Below are 22,158 nucleotides of genomic sequence, written 5' to 3'. Positions count from 1 at the left end.
ATCCCTCAAATACAAAGTGTAAGGTTGCTGGGACAGCACTTGGGTCTCTAGGTAGGGCTGCCAAAGTCCTCGAAGATTTAGGAATAAAATCGACTAAGCCCATCACTGAGCATCTACATTTAATATAAGAAACTCAGATTTCAGCACAGTTAGGATGGGTCATCTGCTGAAATTAAAGCTGAAGTTCAAGTGTGTGCTTTAGGGAAGAAAAATCTGCTGGAACTTGTCATAGTTTGTAATGCTCTTGTGCTCAAATTATTGCCTGGCTTGTTTGAGCTGTATCTAGGATGGCAACAAGCCATCCATATAAGAATTCGGTGTCTTAGACCATATTAGCATATTGCTCATCTTAAAACTTTCAACTTGGAAACAAGTAATGGGGGTATGAATATGTTTGCATAGCTTGAGGGATGTTTTTTGTTGCAGTTGTTGTTTTCCAAAACTTTTTTAGGTTTTCATGAAAAATGTCATGACTAATGAAAGTTTTTAATCTCCTGGGTTATCAACTAAATCCCTCATAACCTAATTTTTGATAGTATGCTGTATCAGGTAGGGTTTTTTTTTCAGCTGGCTAATTTACAGTACATATTATCCATAAACACTGACCATCTGTTGTCTATATTTCTTACAATTGTGGCTCAGAATATTTAATTCTGGAAAAACTAACTTCCGAACTAGATTTCATTTTTTCAGGAGTCACTAAGAAAACACAGGCATTACATGATGACAGTATAAACTCTAAAATTGGCCAAGGAAGAATTATTGTTATTACAATATGTTCATTTGAAATGGATAAGATTGAGGTGGAAGTGGTTTAATTAAGGGGTTCTATTCTTTCTTTGGTTTTTATAATTGCATATGGCACATGATCTCCTAAGTGCTCCTGTACTCTATCTAACAGGTTCTGTTGAGAATGCTTCTGGAATATGCATTATGGTAAAAGCTCCATTGATTTCTAAAAAAGTTTTTATTTTTTTAAAGTCTTATGAGAATTCACTGTGATTTCCATTTTCTTTGACGAATTAGGAATGGTTTGATATTATTAAGCATCGCCAAGACTGAAAACTTCAGAGCAAACTAAAATGTAACTGGAACATATCCATATGCATTTTTATTTTTTCATGAAAGCAGTAATGTAATATGTGCAAGTACAGATGACTAAATGGAAGTGTGATTTTTGCTCATGTCAGCATAGCTGGGCTGGTTTCATCTATAGGAGCTGCAAGTGTTGACTTTCACAGGTACAGGCTTCAGCATTTGCTTGCTGCAGAATATTTTCCTGCTGTGGGTCACAGCCAAGTGTTCTGGTAGCTCTGATAGCCAGAACATGCCAACAGCTCTGATATGGCACCCAGCTGCACCCTTTGGAGCTAGGAGCACGTGTCTGTTGGCATGTGCTCCAGTCACACCTTGAATTTTGCCCCATTTGCATTCTGGTGGTCTGTCCATGCTCCTTGTTCGTGGCACCTGTAGTCCAGCTGGGATGATGCAGGAAAAAATTGATGCTAGTGGGCATAATGTCTTCTTATTTAATATAGGCCAAGAATCAGCTGTTGCCGACAGAAGCATTATATCAGGAATATGGAGGAATAGAAGGTTGATGGCATCACCTAATGGGACGCATGAAGAGAAGAACTGTACAGAGCCAGGTAAAATGGGAAGACATTGCAGTGTCCTATAAGCTCTTGAGATGTATTGGGTAGTTTTGTCATGACCAAGCTGTGGTGATGTGTAAACATCAGTGTTAAATTTAAAAAACCCCAAAAATCAGGACTGTTCTGTGTAGAAATGGGGTTTATTGTGTTACGTAATGACATGATTTTATGTATCAAATGCAAAAGGTAATGTTCAGATAAAGGCATGTTTAGGGTCATTGTGAGACTAGTGTGCCCACAATTCAATTTCTGTAGCTTTGTTCCTTCGGTGATTATTCATTTCTGTCCAGCTGATGTATGTATATTGCACGAGTCATGAGAGTGTGCTCCTCTTGAAACTATGGGTAGCTAAATATGCAGTGTTTTAGATGACATCTGAGCTCAGTGATTTATGTTCATTTCTGTTACACTGTTAATCGTGGTTTGCTAGTTTAGTGATAAACTGTGTATTCAGAATAGGAATTTATGTTGTGTGGAGGGAATTGATGAGGTAAGTAATATGGAAACCCTGGAATCCATTTTACTTCAGGATGTCTATCTTGGCCAAGCAAAGAGAATTGATTGAGGGCAGGAATGGATGATGCATTTTAGTATCAGTGTTAGTCCACAATGCTTTCATCGTCCCATCTGTCTTTCCAGTGTGTATTTCCTTTCTCTCTCTCCTTGCCTCTCTGTGGTTTATGGTGTGTGGGAGATGAGACATTTTGCCAATGGCACTAGCCAAGTTAATTTAAAGTTCAGATTTTTTTTTTTTTTTTTTTTAATGTGACTCTTTGATAAACTCTGTGGTGGCAATGGAGTGTGCTCCTTCTCGCCAGCATGAGTTCTGGGATGCTGTCAGCCCCAGGCACTAGGAGAGTTTGGAGCAGTGTTCCTGCCCTCTCTCATGTGTTTGTTGTGATACTGAGGTGCCTGTTCTATGGACTGAGGGTCACTAGTGAGCTCATACACACCTGAGAGAGGAATAGAAGAGCATAGCTCAAAGTGTGTGGGTCCCAAAGTTTTAACTGTATCCTCTTGATGTCCAAGGGCTTCCCCATTCTCTTGTTAAGAACTTTGTGGGTCAGTTTGCCATGTTCTGCATCTGCAAAGTTATGATGATCTTGATTTGTCTGGCAAAGTTGTTAACAAACAAGAAATAATACAAAAAGGACCTTTGTATCACACATAGTGATTCTTGATGAATAGTCAAAAATACTATTCTTTCCCACTCCTCTTTCATTTTCCTCCAAATGTGTGGATTCATCAATGTGATCATGTCTGAGCACATACTTGTCAGCACACTTGGAGTCAAGGCAATTAAGGCCACAAAATTATAGAAGCTAGATCAGAAAGATACCTGTGAAAGTTCTGGTGGAGACTTCCATTTAGCATGAATGAGAGCTTTTTCACAATTATATGATAAAACGACCAAGGCAAAAACCTGCTTGCATGTGAGTTGGAGTTCCAGAAGCAATACTGACTTCTCCACATGTTTAAAACAAATAGTTGAGCTTCCTCCATTCTTCTAAAGCCATAAGATTAGTTTAAGAACAATTGGAATAGATAAATACAGCTGGCTGATTTTGATGTGCTTTCTGAAATTCAGGTCTCTGAGGTGTACTTTTCTCTGTAACCACAAGAGATGGACACGGGGGAGGCCCAAATATGCCTCAGGATGCTGAAGTTTAAGAAAAATATCACAAGACTTTCATTAAATTAATAATTTCTAGTCACAGTAATGGTAGTAGCCTTTCTTTTAAAAAGTGTTTCTTCAGTTAGAACACAGATTTACAGATCAAATCTGTCACAGGATTGCAGTTGTAGCATTTTTAATCACTTCCTGTTATTCTGCAGTTATGTACTGCTTATCATTGTGTATCTTCTGCAGCTGAAGGGGGAATTAAGATGCTGTAGGAGTGACTAGATGTAAGCTGCAAATAAAGGGAACATCTGAAAATAGCTGAAGTTGGTGTTTGTGGTCAGGAGTGGGTCCGTGAGAACCCATTATTGTCATTGCTCTGTAACAACTTATGTAGACTTGGGGTAGTGTTCTTTTTTTGCTTTTTGTTATTTTGTTTTTTAGTGTATGGGATGTTGACTTGCTATTTTTCTATTTATTTTTTTCATTCTTGTCTGGTAGCCAGGGATTGAGATTTGTCATGTAATGAGAAGGGAGCAATGATGGAACACCTATCAGAAAGGAGCCAGTAATAGAGCTCATCTCTGTGGGAATGTAGCTTGTGTAATCACATGGATACAGAGAGAGAAGTCCCAGGAAAGGTCAAGAGACTTGGTGGAGATTGCATAGAAGATGGGTGAGAGTGTGGATTTTCAGTTGGAATATGAATACCCGGTTTCCTGTGGGCTCCTTTATGAGATGTACTCACTCTCACCTATGTCATTTCTGTGTCTGCTCTGAGCACGAGGGGCTGTACAAGTGCATGTCTGTGTCTATGGTATAGAGCAGTTTTCTTTTGTTGTGTGGATGTTTTTATGTGTGTTTAAGATACAAGAATTTCATAGTACCTTGAGAAATGCAGGTTCTTGCTGAGAGCCTTTTAATCCCTCGTGCTATTGCTGTACTCCCTTTTCATTAGCTTCCCACACAAGTCTTCAGCTTTACCCTCCTTTTTCCAAAGGCTTTCAATGGAGTTAATACATTTACCACTTCACTTGATTTTCTTGCTTAATGTATAAGTGGGAAAAAAACCCCCTCAATTGTTAGAAAAGGCAGCTGTAGAAGTTTATAACACCGTGAGATCCCTGCACTTCACAACACTGGCAAGAAAAGCCTCACCCTTTGTAATATATCTTGGGATATAAACTCTAAGATTCTACAAGTAATGGTAGAAGCTTGTGAGAGCTGCTATCTTCTAGAAGCTCACATAGTCTTCACTGTTTTAGGTTAGTCTCATTGCTGAAGTAGATAATTTTGTATTGTGTTCTTCCGCAAAGATTGATAATGTTGCTGGGGAATTGTATCAGAAGAGGAAAAATGCTGAAGTCTCAACAATGCTGCTTTAAAAAAGAACCAGAGGAGTCTGAAAGAGGACAAGGAAATACATGCATGTGCCTGTATGTGACTGGAGAGGAAAAGTTGGGGGTTTTGCATCAGAAATTATAATAATGAACATCTTAAGAGGTGTTCCATGTTTTTTCTGATAGTAGTATTCTGCAGTCATGAAGAGTTATAGATTGTCTCTATCCCATAGCAGCAAAGGAACTGTAGGTCAGCTGCAGGAAGGAGGTGGAGCCTTGGGAGCACCAAGCCAACCTTGGTTCTAGTCTGGACCGAAACCAAATCCTCACCACAGTTAACATGTGGTGAGGCATTTTTCTATTAAAGATCATACCTGGCTTTAAACTTGCCCATTGTTGAAAGCTTCTCTGCTTTGGTAAGATACTGGTCTTTATATTGTCCTGGAGGCTACAGGGCTTATAGATTGTATGTAGAAGGCTCTGGACTTCAGAAATTTCATGAAAACCTGGGATTTTTAAATTATAAGTCGTATATTTATTTGGTATTGAGTAACTCTCTGGATGGCTTCCTCTTGGAAGGAAACCAAGCTACCTTTTCCTCATGGCTCTGGGTAGATTTCTGTGGGAGGAGGAGTTGACCTGACCCTCACTTGAAGCAGAGGGATCAGAAAAGAGGAGTAGTTGTCTCTAGCATCTTAACAGACCTCATTAGTTTGCAACCGATTTTTTTGCCGTATCCAAGCTCTCGCTTCCATCTGCCATCAGCTTGCTAGCTTGCAGTGCCATCTGCCCAGAAAGTCTGATTTGTAGCTTCTCTGCTCCAATGGCTTGCCTCTTGTTTCAGAATGTTCCCATGACTCCATGTCCTCCAGAACGCCAAGTAACGTTTCCAGGGCACATACAAGGTGGGGTGACTGGGTGTCATGATACCATGTGCCTCCACTGGGGCATGTCAGGCTGCTAAAAAACTGAGCCAGACTCTTTGCTCTTGTGAATATTTTCAAGTAATCCCTGTGTATGGGTAGGATTTTTTCCCCTGTGAATTAGAAATGGGAATATATTTCCATTGTCTTCTGACACTAGTTAGGGAGTGGCCTTGAAACAGAAAGGCAGTAGGATTTTCCTGCCTGTGGTTTGTCAACCATGTTCGTGAGATACAGTGATTTTAAGTAGGTGGCAGTTTGGTTCAAGTGTGCTCCTTCCATTGCTGTTAGTGGGTAAAGATGAATTGTCGACTGGGGGAAAGACATTTCTTCCTGAGCCATGCTCCGTTTTTAGTTTAGCATTGAAATGCACGTTGTAGCAGTGCTTTGTGTACCTGCAGTGAGAGAGAAAGTATCAGTTCTCTACAGTAAAGTGTGTTTCCCAGCAGCATGTGTGTGAGTTCTGAGTCAGGATCTAAGTCATTAAGTCTGTGTATATTTTACACAGTTAGTTATAACCTTGGGGACTCATATAAGATGTCATGCATTGTAGAGAAACTGCAGAAGTCTTAGACAGTTTTGTTAGCGTACCATAGAGAGAACAAGGGCCTGTTATTTTTTTCTACAAAAATCAATGATGACTGGAGAAGACAGGACTGATTCTTCCAAGCAATTTTCCAAAGGGGCAGAAAACATTATTTCTTGTACACTTGTGGTAAAGACACTATAGGAACTATTGATTACCATAAGTTGTATTTAACAAACACAGAGCTTATAAGTGCATAATTCTTAGCATGCTGGATTGATGTGTTCTTTTTCTCCTTAATCTATAAGATCATAAACTTAGAGTAATAAAGGCTGGTGGAATATATAATTTTGTGCTGATAGAAAGTTTCTTTAAATGGTGTGATAATATGTATTTCTTTTAAACAATGAGCTCATGATCTTCCCTAGATCAAACTTCCATTTTGTAGCAGGGGTGAATGCCTCAGACCACCACTTTTAAGGATGTGGTATTAATAATCTCATTGTAAACCTTAGTTTCACAAACAGCCTGAATTGGTAAGCTCAGCATGACCTGCATGTGCTCTTACCATGCATTCATACAATACCTAGCACAGAAAGACCATGGTCTCATTGAGATTGAGACACGGTCTCATGTCTCTCATTGAGAGACAATTATTGTGTTCTGTTATTTGCAAATATTTCCCATGGGCATATTCGTCAGACTTCCTCTCTGCCTTGATGCATAGAATATGTGCAACTATTGTAATATGACAGATTTATTGATAGTGCATGCATATGGATTTAAAATATTTTGTTACTCCAGTGTGTTATGCCCTCAAAGACCAGGAAATTATCAGCCATAAACATTCTATTTTCATGTGGTCTAAAAGGAAATGTATATGAAGAAAGGTTTAAGAAACAATTTCTTAGTTGCTTCATACATACAGTATTCACAGAACATACAGGTGCAATGTCCTGTGAATGTGTATTTATTTGTCTTAGTGACACTTACTAATTAGCTGGCATGTAGCTTATTTCTGTAGCTACTTGTCATATGCTGGTGGGGTTTTATTTGTTTTGGGTCTGCTTTGGGTTATTCCCCCTCACCCAGCGATTCCAGACTCCCTCTTGTCCCTGTAGGTGCTGAGTGGTAAATTTTATTGATTGTGATCTCATTTGTATGGCTTCTGATTCTGGGGAAAATAGATAGTGTGACAATTTAAAACCACTTTTAGATGGGTAGTTGATGGCAAATGACAAACATGTTATCACAAGTTTTTCTGCTGTGACTGCCAAGTCTACTAAATCAGAATTCACACCTAGGTTGAGATTGAACTTCTGACATCTTTGCATGGCCTTTGGGTGTTTGAGTATTAAATGGTTATGCAGGTAGGTGTAATTGAAGTTAATTGGGAAAAGTGGTGGGGTTTTTATTTGTGTTGGGGTTTTTTTGTTTGTTTGTTTATTGTTTTGTTTGTTTCTGGTGTTTTTTTGGGGTTTTTTTGGTTTTTTTTTTGGGAACCGGTGTACGAAACGTGCTTTGACTAAACATAAATTTTGAAAAATAATTATCCTTCTCTCTGAGCTGTTCATTTTCTAGCAGTGTATTAAAATTGGCATCCAAAATACTAGAAAGAAACAAGACAAACATTTCTCTGTGCTTTGACTCAACCTGCCAGGAGCATCCCCTGGAGAGCTGAGAACTGAAAACGAACTCCAGGGTAATTTATTCATTTTGCCAGGTTTAGGTGTCAAATTTGCTAGAAGCAGTTTAACACACAGTAAATTAAGGTCTGACTAAAATGCCATGTTGAGATGTAGTAAACAAAGGCAAATAAAACATATTAAATAGTATTTTCTTATGTTACTGTATAATCTTAAAGCTAGTAAAAATACTACTTAATATAATCTTTATTTCATGTGACTCAGATTAATTTACAGTTGGCTTGGGTCCAGTTGAAGCACATTGTGGATAAAGACTTTTACAAGCTAAGTCTTTGCTTTGGAACCAAGAAGCAGGCCTGAAACAAAAATCCAAATTTTTAAAATATAGCCACTTCAGAACTAAATGTAATGTCTGTGAACACAGGTTCATACTTGAAACATCCAGGCTGAATGCTCTGGAGTGTTAGACTAAGATCTCAAGTTCCCTGTATTAGCCCAGCTCTAATATTTAGATATCTGATTTGCCTGTATTTCAAACCATATTACCTAGGCATTCCTCAGATATTAATGTAGTAATAGTGCAACATTTCTTTTTCTGTAACTGCAGACAACTCAGGCAGAGAGCAGCTGTGTAAATTATTGGCCTGAGGTCAAAGAGGAAATACATGACAGACTCAAATCCAGATACCTCAGTTTTGATTTAGGCTCCTGGAAAAATGATATTTGGACCTCCTGAAGTTCCATCCAACCTGAGATGTTCTGTAATGTGCAAATCAAATAAATTATATTTCACTCAGGGCATATTTGAAATCCTGAATTAGGAATTTCAAAATCAATGTTAATAAGACTTGGACATGCAGCTCTCCATGGTATTGCTGACTGACTCACCTTTAGTGGGGGATAATGTGTGTGTATTTGGGTATGTTCTCTGGTGTGACTGGGGAGTTGGACCATTTTATAGATATGTGTAGGGGGATAGAATATAAGAAAATAAAGATAGTGTAAAAAGTAATCTTACCCCTAAGGAGTTGCAGCTGGGCCAATTATCAAAGAGTAGGAACAGGCCTGACTTTACCAGGCCACAGCTGTAAGCAGTGAGAAGAAGAGTGCTGTAAAAGAGTGGGGTGGCTGGCTGAGAAGGGAGCTGGAGTCAGTGGCTGCTTGGTGAAGCAGAAAGAGGCATTGCTCTGAGGAGCTGCCCAGCAGAAACACCAAGAAGGTGTGGAACTTTTGTGATAAGGCGACAACAGCCCCTGCAATAAGGTGACAACAGATTTTTGCTCCACTTCCTACTTAGCAAATGGTGCTGTTGCTATAAAAGCTGTGTTTAAGTGTACCTGTCCTTGTCCATGGCAGTTTTGATTTCTGTGTCACCTTGTATGGCAGCTGAGACTGAAAGCGCTGCTGTCCTGCCTCATGTGGTGTGCAGCTGCTCCCAGAGCTGACTTTGCTGTTGTAGGAAGTGGGTTGAGAAGGCCTTGTAAATCAGCCTGTGAGCATTAATCCACACTGTAGGGGCTGCCTAGCACAGTCTTTATGGGATTCTGGGCTGCTTGACAGATGCTAAAACTCTGGATTCTTTTCTGCGTCTCTCTGCAATCGGTGTTTCACCAGTGTCACTTGGACCACCAGTGTCCAAGGAGGATTCAGACAAAACTCTACAAGTGCAGAATTGAGCTGCAGGGAAGCAGAGTGTGAAAAGCACCTGGAGAGAGGAGATTGTCACCAGAAGCTGCAAGAGGGATAGAGAAATCTGGAGGTTGTAACTCTGTGGTCGAAAGACTGAGATTATCCTGTCAGGCATTCTGGAGTTGGAGGATAGATGAAAGAGACATGTGAATGAAGGGAGACTGAATTTGGATGGTGAACCATGGGAGAATCTTGGGAATTGCAAGGCAAAAAGGTAGGCCCTGGGAAGTAGGAAGCAGAGAAAGTGATAAAATAGAGTGAAAAATCAAAATGTAGAGAGAGGTTTGATTTTGGTTGGGCAAGAAATTGCAGTAAATTAGTTTTATACTTTGTTCTGCTAATATTTCTGATAAGAACCTTTATAATTGTTTTTTTGTGAAATTACAAAATTTTATCATCTGTATTTAGTTCTGTATTCTTTATGCTAATGACATTTTACAGAATAGATGTGGTTACCCACCCAGCAGGGTGAAAATACCCTATGAACCTGCTGACAATTCAGCTGGCATCAAGGAGGCAAGACTTTCAGGCAGTAAAGAGTAGTGGTTTTCTTTATTCTTTGAAGTTGACAGACATTGAAGACCTGCTAGTAGAAATTGTACTAAGCGTAGAAACTGAGTCAGATCTCCTGCTGGAGTTCTACTGGATGTTGAAGTACAGCAGAGCAAACACTTCAGATGGAATGCAGGTATCCATGTGTATGTTGTCAGCCAATTGTTTCTTTATGTTTCAACATGAGATTAATAGTTTAATGTTAATAACAGGTGCTACATTAACAGTTCTGAGGGTGACACTATCTACCCATATTGAGGAACAGTGGTAAATGTGCCTTCCTGCAAGCAAGAAGAGGATAATTTAGACTTTGCCTGTTCAGTTTCCATACATGCTTGTTGGAAAACTCTCAGAGATTGCCTAAACCTGATGAATTACTTTTCCCCTGCATGTGATGCATTCAGTTGTTTAGTGAGTTGAGGGCAATGTGATTTGAATCTATTGCTATTCAAAGGTATTTAAACCTTTTAATAGCAAGCTGTAAGATATTCACAGATGGTGGGAAACATTTAAGCTTCTGGAATGGACTTTTTGAATGGAATTTATGTTTAGAAGTTTAAATTGACTGAAATGTGGAGAATAGATTTATTACCCACTCCCCCCATTTACTGTGAATCAGCTTGTGCTTTGAGTTTTGTGAGCTCCTAGAGCAAACCTGGCTCTCTGAGAGAGGCAGTTGCTTGGAGCCGCAGGGAGAATGTCTGTGCTCCCTTAACTCTCCCATCAGTACAACCACAATGGTTTACAGCAGCTGAGGCTCGGCCCTACAGATTTAGATGGTGGGATGATATTTCTGGTTTAGTTCTTTCATAAGCACTTTGTCCCTTTTCATGCCTTTGTAAAGGTTACATTCTTTACTTGATTATGTAATGTGTTTTTAAACCCCTCCATAGGGTCTTTGGATGCTGTTGCCTAAAATTGTAAGGTTTTTTCTTACCTTCTGTAGCTTATTGCCAGCCTTGCTCTTCTCTGTTGCTGCTATCCTTTGTCTGCTTCCTTTACCTGCACAGATACTCTGAGATGCTTCCAGTGTCCATTTACCTTTTTTTTTTTGGTTATTTTTATGCAGATGCTTTCAAAACAGAAGGTGAAAGAAACTTATCTGGAATATAATCCATCTCTCCTTTCTTGAATCTCACTTGAGGAGCCATGACTACTGTGGTGCTCTGAGAAATTGGCCTGCCAGGACTGGCTAGACAGAGAAGAAGTCAAAGCTAGCATATTAATTAGTCCTGTTTCAGTGACGTTTTGCTAGTTGAGGGTGGGAGGTCCCTGTAGAGCTACAGAGTTGTCTGTCCTTGTTATGAGATGCAGTGGTAGGCCCCAAGAGTGCCTGATGAAAATGAACAAGGAAAAGAAGACTGAAAAAAGGCAAAGTGACTTAGCCAAAGTCTGAGGAGAAGGTCAGTAGCTAAGCTCCATTTCTCCCCCACATAATCCTAAATTGTAGCCATGTTAAGTTCATTGAGCTTGGAGCTCCATGCCACCATCAGCACTCCTTCCTGGTCAGCTCATGATTTGACTCTTTTATTATGCTTATTAAAATGAAAGCTGCAACTTCTCACAGAAAGTAAAGCATTAGAACTTCACAGCTAGTTAAAACTGGTGGCTCAGTGCTGCACTACAGAGCACTTCATGTCTTCCACACAGAGGGAGAAGAAGTCTTGGAATATATAGGTCTTCCTAGCTGCTCCATAGAAGAGGGTGAGTGTGTTCCTGGCTGACCCATCTTTGGGCCAACTGCTCTCCACAGAGAATGGAGATAAAAAGTTGTGGCTAGGGGGGTTGCAGGTGTCTGCTCTGGTGATGTTTCTACCACTGGGGAATGCTTTTTGAGACCACTGTGTGAGGGACTGTGTAAAAAGCCAACACTGTTGCCCTACCTAAAATGAGGACATCTTGCTTACAGGCTGAAAAGGGAAAGAAAATGGTCAGTATTTTCTCATGTGTGAACAAACCTGTGCTTGTGCCTGACTCAAAGCTCTTTGAAAACTATTCTTTTATATTTCATGGAGCATGAAGGGAGGGTTTTTAGACCAATTGACTTTTGAGTGCAGAATATGTACTGCAGATTTGAAGGTAGTCAGTTAATCAATTGTGTTTTTCAATACCGTGTGTTTACTATAGTTACTTGGTTGTACAGGATTGTTTAGTAATAGCACGTGATGGGGGAGTTCTTACTTGGAAAGACTATCTGGGATCATCTCCAGAACTGCTTTAATCTGTGGATATTTAGGGCAACTAAGTTTAGTAAGTACTACTTAGGTAATTAAAGGTTGGAGCTGGGCTGCTTTCTCTGCAAGACCGCAGACTGGTAATGGGAAATTAGTCAACTTGGTTCACTGTTATCTTCTGAACAGCACCAAGCCTGGTCACCCAACTCAGTTTATTTTTCTATTGTCTTAGGGGGGTTTGAAAGTCAAAATAGTCAATATATTTCATGTGGTCTAGGAGGTAGCAAAACCTCAAATTGCCTGGGTTGAAAGGAGTGCTTACAACTGGGAGCAGTGACGATACAGACTTTGCACTTTCGACTCTAATTTGCTTTAAAGAAAAAAATGCAGACTGGCTAAAGAATGATTAAGTCTGCTAAAGAACTGCTTGTGAAGTTCTTTTTACTCAGTGTTTCACCAGTTGCTCCTTAGATACATGTGCAAATTGGTTTTATACCTGTAAGAAAGATGTTACTTTTAAAAAGGATTGTTGACCATATCATACAAGATTTTCTGTGTCTTAAAAAGTACTACAGAAGTTACTATATAAGCTCAGTGGTTTTTGAAATTGTTCAGATTTGGTGGAGTACATGAAATAATTTGCAGATTCTTTTGGTTTTGTTGGAGACTTTCAAAATTCGATGTTTTCTCCTTCATTCTACCTGTTGCTGGATTGGATACTGCACAAATGCTACAAGCATTACTATTATTCTTGGATGAAATTACAGGTGGGATGGGAATAATAATCTATGTACTCTATGCTTCTTACAACTAAAATTGTAATCTTCACAACTAAAATTCTTCCATTCAGCAACCAATTCCAAATATTTTGGTCATGCTCTATTGGTGATTCCAGACTGAACTGTGAATTGAGCACTGCAGCAGAGCTCTGGGGAACCTCTGAGGATGCTTCCTGCCAAGGGCTCAGCTCTGTGGGTAACTCCATCCTCCAAAGGGTTTTCAGCTGTGAGAGGCTGCACATCTGATAACTCAGATGAGATGAGAACCTCCTGTATCCAGGGTGTATCGGGGAAATGGCTCTGTTGGACAATACTGGCTGTGTGCCTGTCTGTGCTAAGCCTTGTGGCATCTCACTGGGCTCAGACTGTAGTAGGGTCAATGTCCTGATTCTGGAGTGCCTACAGACATCACCCCTAACTGAGATCTTGAGCATTGTTGTAAGACACCAGATTGTCATTTGTTTTGTATAGAAGACTAAGTTCAGCCACTAAGTACTAACTGGAGAGAGTAGAGTAGTAGTAGTAGTATTTAGAGTATTTTTGTGACAAAATCTTGCATCTAATTTTGTAAGAGATATTTTGTAAATCTCTTGTTATAATGGCAGTATAATTTTATTATAGTAGCTGTAGAATCGGTAGCATTGACATGAAATGTACAGAGCTGCACAACAACCTTATACACAGGTCTTTACTGCAAGAGGTTGAGATCCAATGTTTCAGTGTGATATGGGGACCGACCAGAAAATCCTCAATTCTAGCTGTGCCTGCAGCAGTGAATTTCTGTGGAACTTTACCTTATATTCCTTCGCTCCAGAAAAAATCTTTTTTTTATTTTTATTCCCCAGGGACCAAAAATATAATTCAACACTAGCAGGGAACCTTGACCTCTATTCCTTCTACAAATATTACCTATTTAGATTGGGCTCTGAACATGGAAAGCATCTTCAAAGTAGTAAGCCTTGTTCTCCATAGAGAGTGAAGATGATATTGGATTTCCCAATGGTAGATTTAGCACTACTTAGGTGCCACAATATAAATTCTGATTCAGAGTAAATGTAAATATGATGTAGCATGTTAATGAGGCACCTGTTTCTTGCCCTGAGATTATTCAGTTCATTGCTCTGATTATTTATTTTTTCCCTCTGCAAAAATACCTTTCCTTCTTTTCTGTCTGTAAAACGGATGTTTTATATGGGAAAAGCAAATAGATTGCTTGTTGTAAAGTAATGTAATCACATTGGGAGTAAAAATTCAGGAGTAAAAAATTCAAAGTTACAGTCATTACATTTCCGAAGACTGCATTTATATTCTGCTAGTAAATGTACTTCCAATAATAAGGAAACAATAGTAATCTTTCTCTTCTTTATGCAAATGGTGCCGCATAGCCTTTGGTGTCTTGCTATTTTAGTTGCACAGTGACTTTATATACTTAATCTTGAAGAGGCATTTGGATCGTATTATTTAACAGCCATGGGTAAAAGCCTCTTGCAATTATGAGATTAACAAGAGTTACACTATGTTTTGATTCTTTCTGAAGACTGGTATGTGAATACATGATTGCTTTGACTAGATACATGTTTAACTCCATTTTCTCTCTATTTTGTTTTTTTCCCCCCTATTTTTCCTTTAAGAGAAAAATTCTGTAATCTGAAAGATTTTTCAAAGGATGTAAAAGGCTTAAATGCCATAGGTGTTCCTTCAGATGCTGCTGTGAGTGCCAGATGCTTTACAGCTGCAAAGTAACAAAATCCAAGAACAGAAATTTGGAATTTGGCTTTCTTGGCTGTTGAGCTGTATGGTGTATGCTTTATGAGAGGATAATTTGATTTTCTTTAAAACAAACTTGGGAAAGCAGTATACTTTTTCTCTCTTTTGGAAAAGCCTTCACTCTCCAATAAATGAAGTTACAAACACATAATTAAAGCTGAGAGAAGTATCCTAGTGTTGTAAGGTGTTAATTGCTGGTAAGTTTATGCTAACTGTAAAATAACTCTGGCTTTTTATAACATCATGCATCACTGTATTTATTAGTTCTTAACTATAATATTTAACTTGATAATGTTGAATAATTTTATGGGGAAAAATATCTGCTAATTCAGAAGCCTGAAAAAAGCACCAGGTTGGCTTTCATAAATCAGCACAAGCTCCTATTTCTTGATGTTGTGTAACAGCTTTGATGTGATGCTGCAATTTAAACTTCAGAAAAAGCTGATTAGTGTAAACCTCCCGCATAGCGTTGAGGACAGGCTGGAGGCAGAGCTGAAGTGAAATGACCCATGCAAACATGGTCACACTTCAGTATTCTGGGAATAGTCCAAGCTTGCAAAGTTAATCTGAATGTATGTCTGGGTTTAGATGTTTGTGTTTATTTACTTTAGGTGTTTGGTTATCTTTTTGTTCAGTTTATATTTTCTTGATCGACTTTTTGAAACCAAAAGTGTGGAGTGTTGGGATTGAGGTACTGACACACACACAGCAGTAGCTGGAGGGATTTCTGCTTCAGGACAAAGCTGTCTGGAGCTGGAAGTTTGTGACAACACTCCACACTACAGTGCATTCATTTTGGTTTTAAGGGCAGATTTTTAAGTAAGGTGGATCTAATTCAGGATTTCACTTGGCGCACTTGAGCCAATATTCAGATTTAGTACAGCAATTATGCAGAACTTTAACACTGAACATGTAATTGACCTGAAGTTGTTGATCTTGTTATGAACTGAGACCTTTCCAATGCCTTGAGTATCCATCGGGATCATTCATGTTTCAGACAAAACAGGGCTTTAGGCAGAAATTTGTTTTGAGTTTGTTGGGGTTTTTTCTTCTTTAGAGGAATATTTTGGTGTTGTGCTCTACCTAAGCCATTTTTCACATCAGTGGTACCCCTACAAACACAGCAAATTCAGCACGGCCTTATCCAGTGTAAAAGTTAGGATCTTGCTATTATTGCCTGTGAAAATTTCCTGCATGCAGTTTCTCTGATTTACATGAGGGATGATACACTCTTCAGAAGCACTGCTACTCAAAATAGGGAATGGAGATTTTATATGTCTTTTGTCTGTTATATTTACATGGTCTGTAAATCTAGTGTGGGAGCTGACCATCTAATGACCTTTAAAAATGCAGCCTTTGGAGAGATGAAGAGGGATTTGTTAGTTGGCAGATTTGTGCTAGCAGGCTTCAGGTTATTTACGGAAGTCTGGAATTTTGTGCTCTTGGATTTAAAGAATACTGTGTAATTCAGATCAAAGGCAAAGTATTAAAGTCTTAATTCCACTGGGAGAAATATCCTTGATTTTGGCATTCTCAGACATTATTCTCGATTCATGTTACTAATGTACCTTACAAAGAGGAAAAAGTTACAGCTTACTCGTAATTTTCTGTGAAATCATTTTTCTTTCACAATAGGGCTACATAACAGTTTTTGGAGGTTTTTTGTAATTTTACATCTGATATTAAGTCAGACAATCATAATTACAGTCAGGTGTTTATATTTCCTCCGTTAATGATATAGTAAAAACATTGACATGCTCAATTTAATTGTTAAATACTGACTTATCCCTGTGTCATCAGAACTGTTTGTGTATTGATAAGGAGGAGGAAGGAAGGGAACCAAGGGAAGGGACATTTCAAAACTATTACAGTTGCTTTTCTAGAAGAGTGTTTAAATCTGTACAGATGGAAGATGCTAAATTGCATTTCTGTGGACTTTTACAACCAACTTAAAATTCATGGGTTATACATCTGAAAAGATCACAGTGAAACTAATTTGTCTGGTGGAAAGCAAAGTAACCATTGCTAGAAGTGTTTCCCTCTCAGATGATGAAAACTGATTTTACTGGGCTGTCTAGTGCTCAGAAGTACCTTGAATCTTGTTAGATGACTCTGGGTGGTAAAACAGAAACTGTAAATCTCTGTGTTTGAGGCTGTTTGTTGTCCTTGGCCTGTGGAAAAGTGCCAGATGACGTTAGAAAGTGTTCTCTGTGGTCTGAAAGCACTGTGTCAACCTTAAGGTTTAATTTCTTTACCTATTTTTGTGCATCCAAAGCTGTGGAACAGATACTGGCAGTGTAATAAAGCAAAATGTTCTTGTAGTGTGAGTTGTACACCTGTCCATTGGAATTGTCCACAGAAAATCTCTGACAGTGAAATAACTGGGTATATTACTAAAAACTAATAGATTCCATTCTCATAAAAGTCAGTAAGGAAAATTCCCTTGAACAGGAAAGGGAAGTGGGATCTAGAGTGGGATTTTTCAGGACCTCAATACTTAGGTGTAGACAGATTCTCCAAGGAGTCTTTGGAGTAAATGTGCTCAGTTTCTCTGGGTTTAAGTTGGAGTTGGAGGTCTCTGCCAATCTCACCAAGTGCATCCTTAGGTACCTGGGTATCTTTGCACTTCAGCAGTAGGGAAAAGTTAAATAAAACTTTCTGCTGTGTTTTAGAAGAACTGTATTTTCTTTCTGAAATTATGTAGGTCTGCAAACCTAAATTATACCTGCGGTGTGTACATTAAATTTGATGAGGACTTTCAAAAATAAAAGGAGCTTTTGGCAAGTGGATGAGTTGCCCTCACTGCAGAATCTTTCACAGAAGACACAAGGAGCTGATGAGGGACAGTAAAGGAGCAGAGAGCAAAAGTCTCTGACTCTAGGAGAAAACTCATGTTCAGAAGTTAGCAGTTCTTGTGGGGCACTGTGGAGCTGTTTTGCCTTGCTAGCAATACTTTCTCACTCATTTTGGACAGACTTAGTAGTAAATGTGCAAAGATGCAAAAGCGCTCGGCTGTATGAATCAACTTTAGGGCTGTAGTTGAAATAGTTACAGTCTGTATCCTTTGGGTTTTTTAGGAGAGGTGATACTTCCTTGAATTAGTGACCAGTGAGGTGTGAGAGAACTAGTCTGGAAGCAGAAGTATTTAAGTTTAACTTTTTAAATTAAAATGGCCATAGTAAGAGTGGCTTGTGCTGAATTCAGTCTTACTGAGGTGGGCAAGGAGTGCTTTGTGTACACCTAGCTGGTGTAGTCTCTGTTGAGGCTTTGGAAGGTTTCAGTGCTGCTCCACCTTGCTGCTGCAGTGCAGTGTTGCTCAGGTGGAACATGGTTGTCTCTTTCCCTGCAGGAAGGTAGGAGCTGTGCAGCTGAAAGTGCCTGGGGAACCTGCAAGATAAATAGGGAGGTGCTTTATTTATGCTTCCTCCGGGGACAGGTGTCTGCTACTGCAAACTTTCTGGATGATTTCTTTATTTACTCAAGTTCTGTGTTAATCCCAGTTTAGCTCAAAGTTTGGTCATGCTCATCTAATTCTCTGTTTCAGGCCTCATTTGTGGACTTGGCCTAAAAATACTTTTATGTCTCACAAATGTACAGTGAAATTTCATGCTTTAGACAGGAATTCTATGCTAAAGTAACGAAAGCTGCACAATACTACAACAGAAAGGCTTGATACTAGGCTGTTATGTTATACCCAAGACAGACTTAAATTGTTTCTCAGATAGAACATTGCATTTGAAATAACTCCTCCCTGAAAATACTGAATGACTAAATTACAGACCTTTCAAATACATACCACATCTTACTGCTATAGTTATTTTAGCTGCAAATTTTAAATAATGTTCACATGTTCAGAAACAGCGATGCCAGTGTTGTTGAGTTTTTTTCTTTACTTGTTGAATATTTGGCTCTCTAGACAGTAGTGAGCACTTCCCATTAAAATTTGGTTCCCTGTAGTGCATATTAAGTTGGTTGTTTATGGAAAGAGTAGCTTGCTTGCAAAGACATTAACTGTTTAAAATTGAGACTGGTCATATAGACCACCATATTTATCCTCAGTGGAGACAAGCATCCCAAAAGACTTGTACAGTGATAGATGAATTTGGAGTCTTACCTTTCTGTTCTAAAACAAGCATCCTTTGTGTGTTATGTGAATGAAATTCAATTTCCAGAGACACAGTTTTAAGTACATTTTGGTAACGGCCCAGATAAGATGGTAGAAAGAAATGTGACCAACTTCTTTCTTCATTTGCTGTTGCATTGTATTGTTTTACATTTTGTCCATTACTTTTCATTTTGCTTTGACTTATTGTAGGTTTTTGTGAGTTGCTGTCTTCAAGAGACTCTATGTTTTTAGAAGAATTTGTGTATATGTGACTTTGAATGATGTTTTGCTGTCTCGTTTGTTGCTGCAGCAATCACTAGTCCATCTCATAAGAGGAAGTGACAAGAGATGTGTCATATACCTGGACATTTCCTTTATTCATTTCTTATTGATTACATATATATATAGTAGAGGGAGGAAGTTTAGGAAGTAAGAACTAGGATATTGTGCATACTGTCACCATCTCCATATGCAGAATGTGATTTAAAAATGGCAGCTGGTGCCTTCTGGCAGGATTTGGATCTCATATTGGACACTAGAAATATTTTAGGACTCTTGTTCTCTCCTTGCTCTTCCAGAGTGGCAATTCATCTTCTAAGCATTCTTAATATAGAGTGCTCTAAATCTACTTTTCTCACCAAGCAGGCATTGCTTACTCCCTCTTCAAATGCTGCTCATCACCAAATCTGTCACGCAGGTACCTTTAGTCAGGCAGCCCAGGCACCAGCGCTGCTGTTGCTCACTGCCCCAGGCTGCAGCTCAGTTCTCTTCACTGCTGATTGAAACCTGCACTGAAAGATTCAATTCTTCAGAAGGCCAAATCTACAGAAGCTGAGACTGCGCCTTAGACACTGTACTATCCATCGTCTTACTGGTTATCTTGTAACCAGTCTACCTTTGAGTGGTTTTTTTAGTGACTTCTTGTTGTTCTGAAAATGCACACATGATCTTTCAGTAGCAGCATTATATATCTTATTCATACTATATTTCTTAAATAATGTATTTAAATAATTCCCAATCATATTCTCATTGTACATTATCCCTAGCTCCTTTGTGGAATGTCACTAATGTTTGTGGACTACAGGCTTTCTGCATGCTTCATTACTGGTTTCACTTGCTAAGTATCTTTCAGCTGAGTAGGTAGTAATTAGATGTCGCAAATTTTAGGCACACATAGTAATGCTTCTTCCATCCAAAGAATGTAAACTGTAAGAAACTTGGGGCACTTACTTTAGTGTGGATCTCTTTAACTAGAGGAGTTGAGAGAGTGTTTTTATGGGAAATCTAAGGAAATTGGTCCATCGCAAGAAATTGATGTGGTGCCATTTGTGCCTCTCTCTCTACACTTAGAGCTCCCCCCTCACATTCAATTGTTTATCTTATCCCTTTTGGGGGAATTTCCCTCACCTCCCAGACCCCATGTATTAATATTGGCATGGTTCTGTCTGTTCAGCAGTAGGGATGTTCTGATTGAGTGTATTTGACTAGAAAACAAATATTTATGTGGGTTTTTTTTAACTTGAGTATATGTGTTTGTTGAACATAAAAGCTGAAATACTTTGTTTCCTTTCTTTATAGTTTTTATAGCCCTACCATGTTCTGTTATCCCTCTGTGAAAAACAAGTCAACCTCCTCTCATTCAGATGGGTGCAGTATAGCACAGGAAGTAGAAATTCATCTGGCCAGCCAAACTAATAAAAAGGAGTGTGTGCAGTACCTGAGTAGACACACTCAAGAGCAGTGCCTGTAGCCATGTTCCTCTGCTACAGGAGAGCATTCCCATTATGTCCTCTTACCTTTGGAGCAGCAACCAAGCCTGTTCTTTTCAGACATTCAGTGGTCAGCATTGCTTTTACGATTTTGGACACTTGTATGTAAATTGTATGCCTTGAAGCATTTGTTAAATATGGATTTCTTAAGGAAAGATCTCAGTATTTTGAGTTCTGAGAGACAGGATTGCAAGAGCAAGCCATGTTGCTTCACCCCTACAAATGGATGGGTCCTGACAATATCTGCCTGAGGATGTTAAGGGAACTAGTTGATGTCATTGTGAAGCCACTCTCCATAATCTTTGAGAAGTTTTGGAGACCAGGAGACATCCCAGAAAACGGGAAGAAGGCAAAGGTCACCTCCATCTACAAGAAGGGCTTAAAAGAGGATCCAGGAAATTGTAGACACATCAGTCTTACCTGAGTCCTTGAGAAAAGTGTGGAATGAATCTTCCTGGAGGCTGTCAAGTCAGATGAAGCATATAATTTGGAAAAGACAGCATGGATTCACCAAGGGAAAATTATGCTTGACAAACTCTATCATCTTCCATGGCAAAGGAGTAATCTGCTTGGCTGATGTAGGGCTTGTGGCAGGCATTATCTACCTGGATTTCTCCAAGGCTCTCACTGTGGTTTTCCACAGCCTCCCCTAGAGAATCTGGTGTGTTGGAGTCTAGGGAAGTGCTCTGTGTGATGCGTGGGGAACTGGCTGGCAGGCAGCAGCAGGGTTGGGATAAGCAGCTCCTTTTCAAACCAGCAGCCTGTCACAAGTGAGGTCCCCTGGGATGTTGGGGACAACACTTCAGTGTCTTCATAAGTGATCTGGAAGATGGGATCAAGTGCACCCTGGTGAAGATGGCTGATGACACCAACAGTAGGGAAGTGGACACATGAGAAAGGAGAGCCCTGCAGGATGACTTGGATAGGCTGGAAGCGTGGCCTAAGAAGAACCTTAGGAAACTCTACAAGGCCAAGTGTTAGGTTTTTGCACCTGAGAAAACCATGTCCAGGAATGCAGCACAGGCTGGGATCTAACAACTGGTGAGCAGCTCTGTGGAATGGCACCTGGGAATGGGATTCTGGTGAACAAGCTCTGAATGAGTGAACAGTGCACTGCTGTGGAAAAGTAAAGACAACAGGATGCTGGTTTTCATCAACAAGGGCATCAGCAACAGATGTCGCTGTCCAGCTCTACTCAATGATTATCAGGTAACACCCAGAATAGTTTGTTCAGTTTTGATCTCAGCTATAAAAAAACCAGCTGTGCACAGGCTGCAAAGGGTCCAGAAAAGGGCCATGAAGGTGATCCAGGGACTGGGAAGCTGGCCATGTGGGGAAAGGGGCAGAGATGGTTCAGCCTTGAGAAAAGAAGACTTAGAGAAGACCTTATCACCAGTATTTAAAGGGTGGCTGGAAAGATGGCAGAGACTCACCTTTTATAAGGAGTCTGTGGAAAAGATGAGAGTAATGGGTAAAGGTTACCCCTGAGGAGTTGCTGATTGGATGCAAGAGGAATATCTTTCACATTGAGAGCAATCAGCCACTGGAATCTCTCCAGGGAAGTGATGAATTCCCAAATGTTGGACACTTAAGATTTGTCTGGACAGGATGC

At 39.5% G+C, this 22,158-nt stretch overlaps 1 protein-coding gene across 1 annotated transcript in view; it reads left to right on the top strand.

The window, feature by feature from the left end:
• LOC134419726 (ras and Rab interactor 3-like) overlaps positions 1–22,158 on the top strand; it is a 149,949-nt gene that overhangs the window by 1,094 nt on the left and 126,697 nt on the right. Inside the window, exon 2 of the mRNA XM_063159363.1 lies at positions 1,539–1,649. Within this exon, the coding sequence (XP_063015433.1) occupies positions 1,539–1,649 (111 nt within the window). The remainder of the gene's footprint in view (positions 1–1,538; positions 1,650–22,158) is intronic.

The sequence above is a fragment of the Melospiza melodia genome, chromosome 6, assembly GCF_035770615.1.
Source record: "Melospiza melodia melodia isolate bMelMel2 chromosome 6, bMelMel2.pri, whole genome shotgun sequence".
Lineage (NCBI taxonomy): Eukaryota > Metazoa > Chordata > Aves > Passeriformes > Passerellidae > Melospiza > Melospiza melodia.
This window is presented reverse-complemented; position numbering and strand designations above follow the sequence as displayed.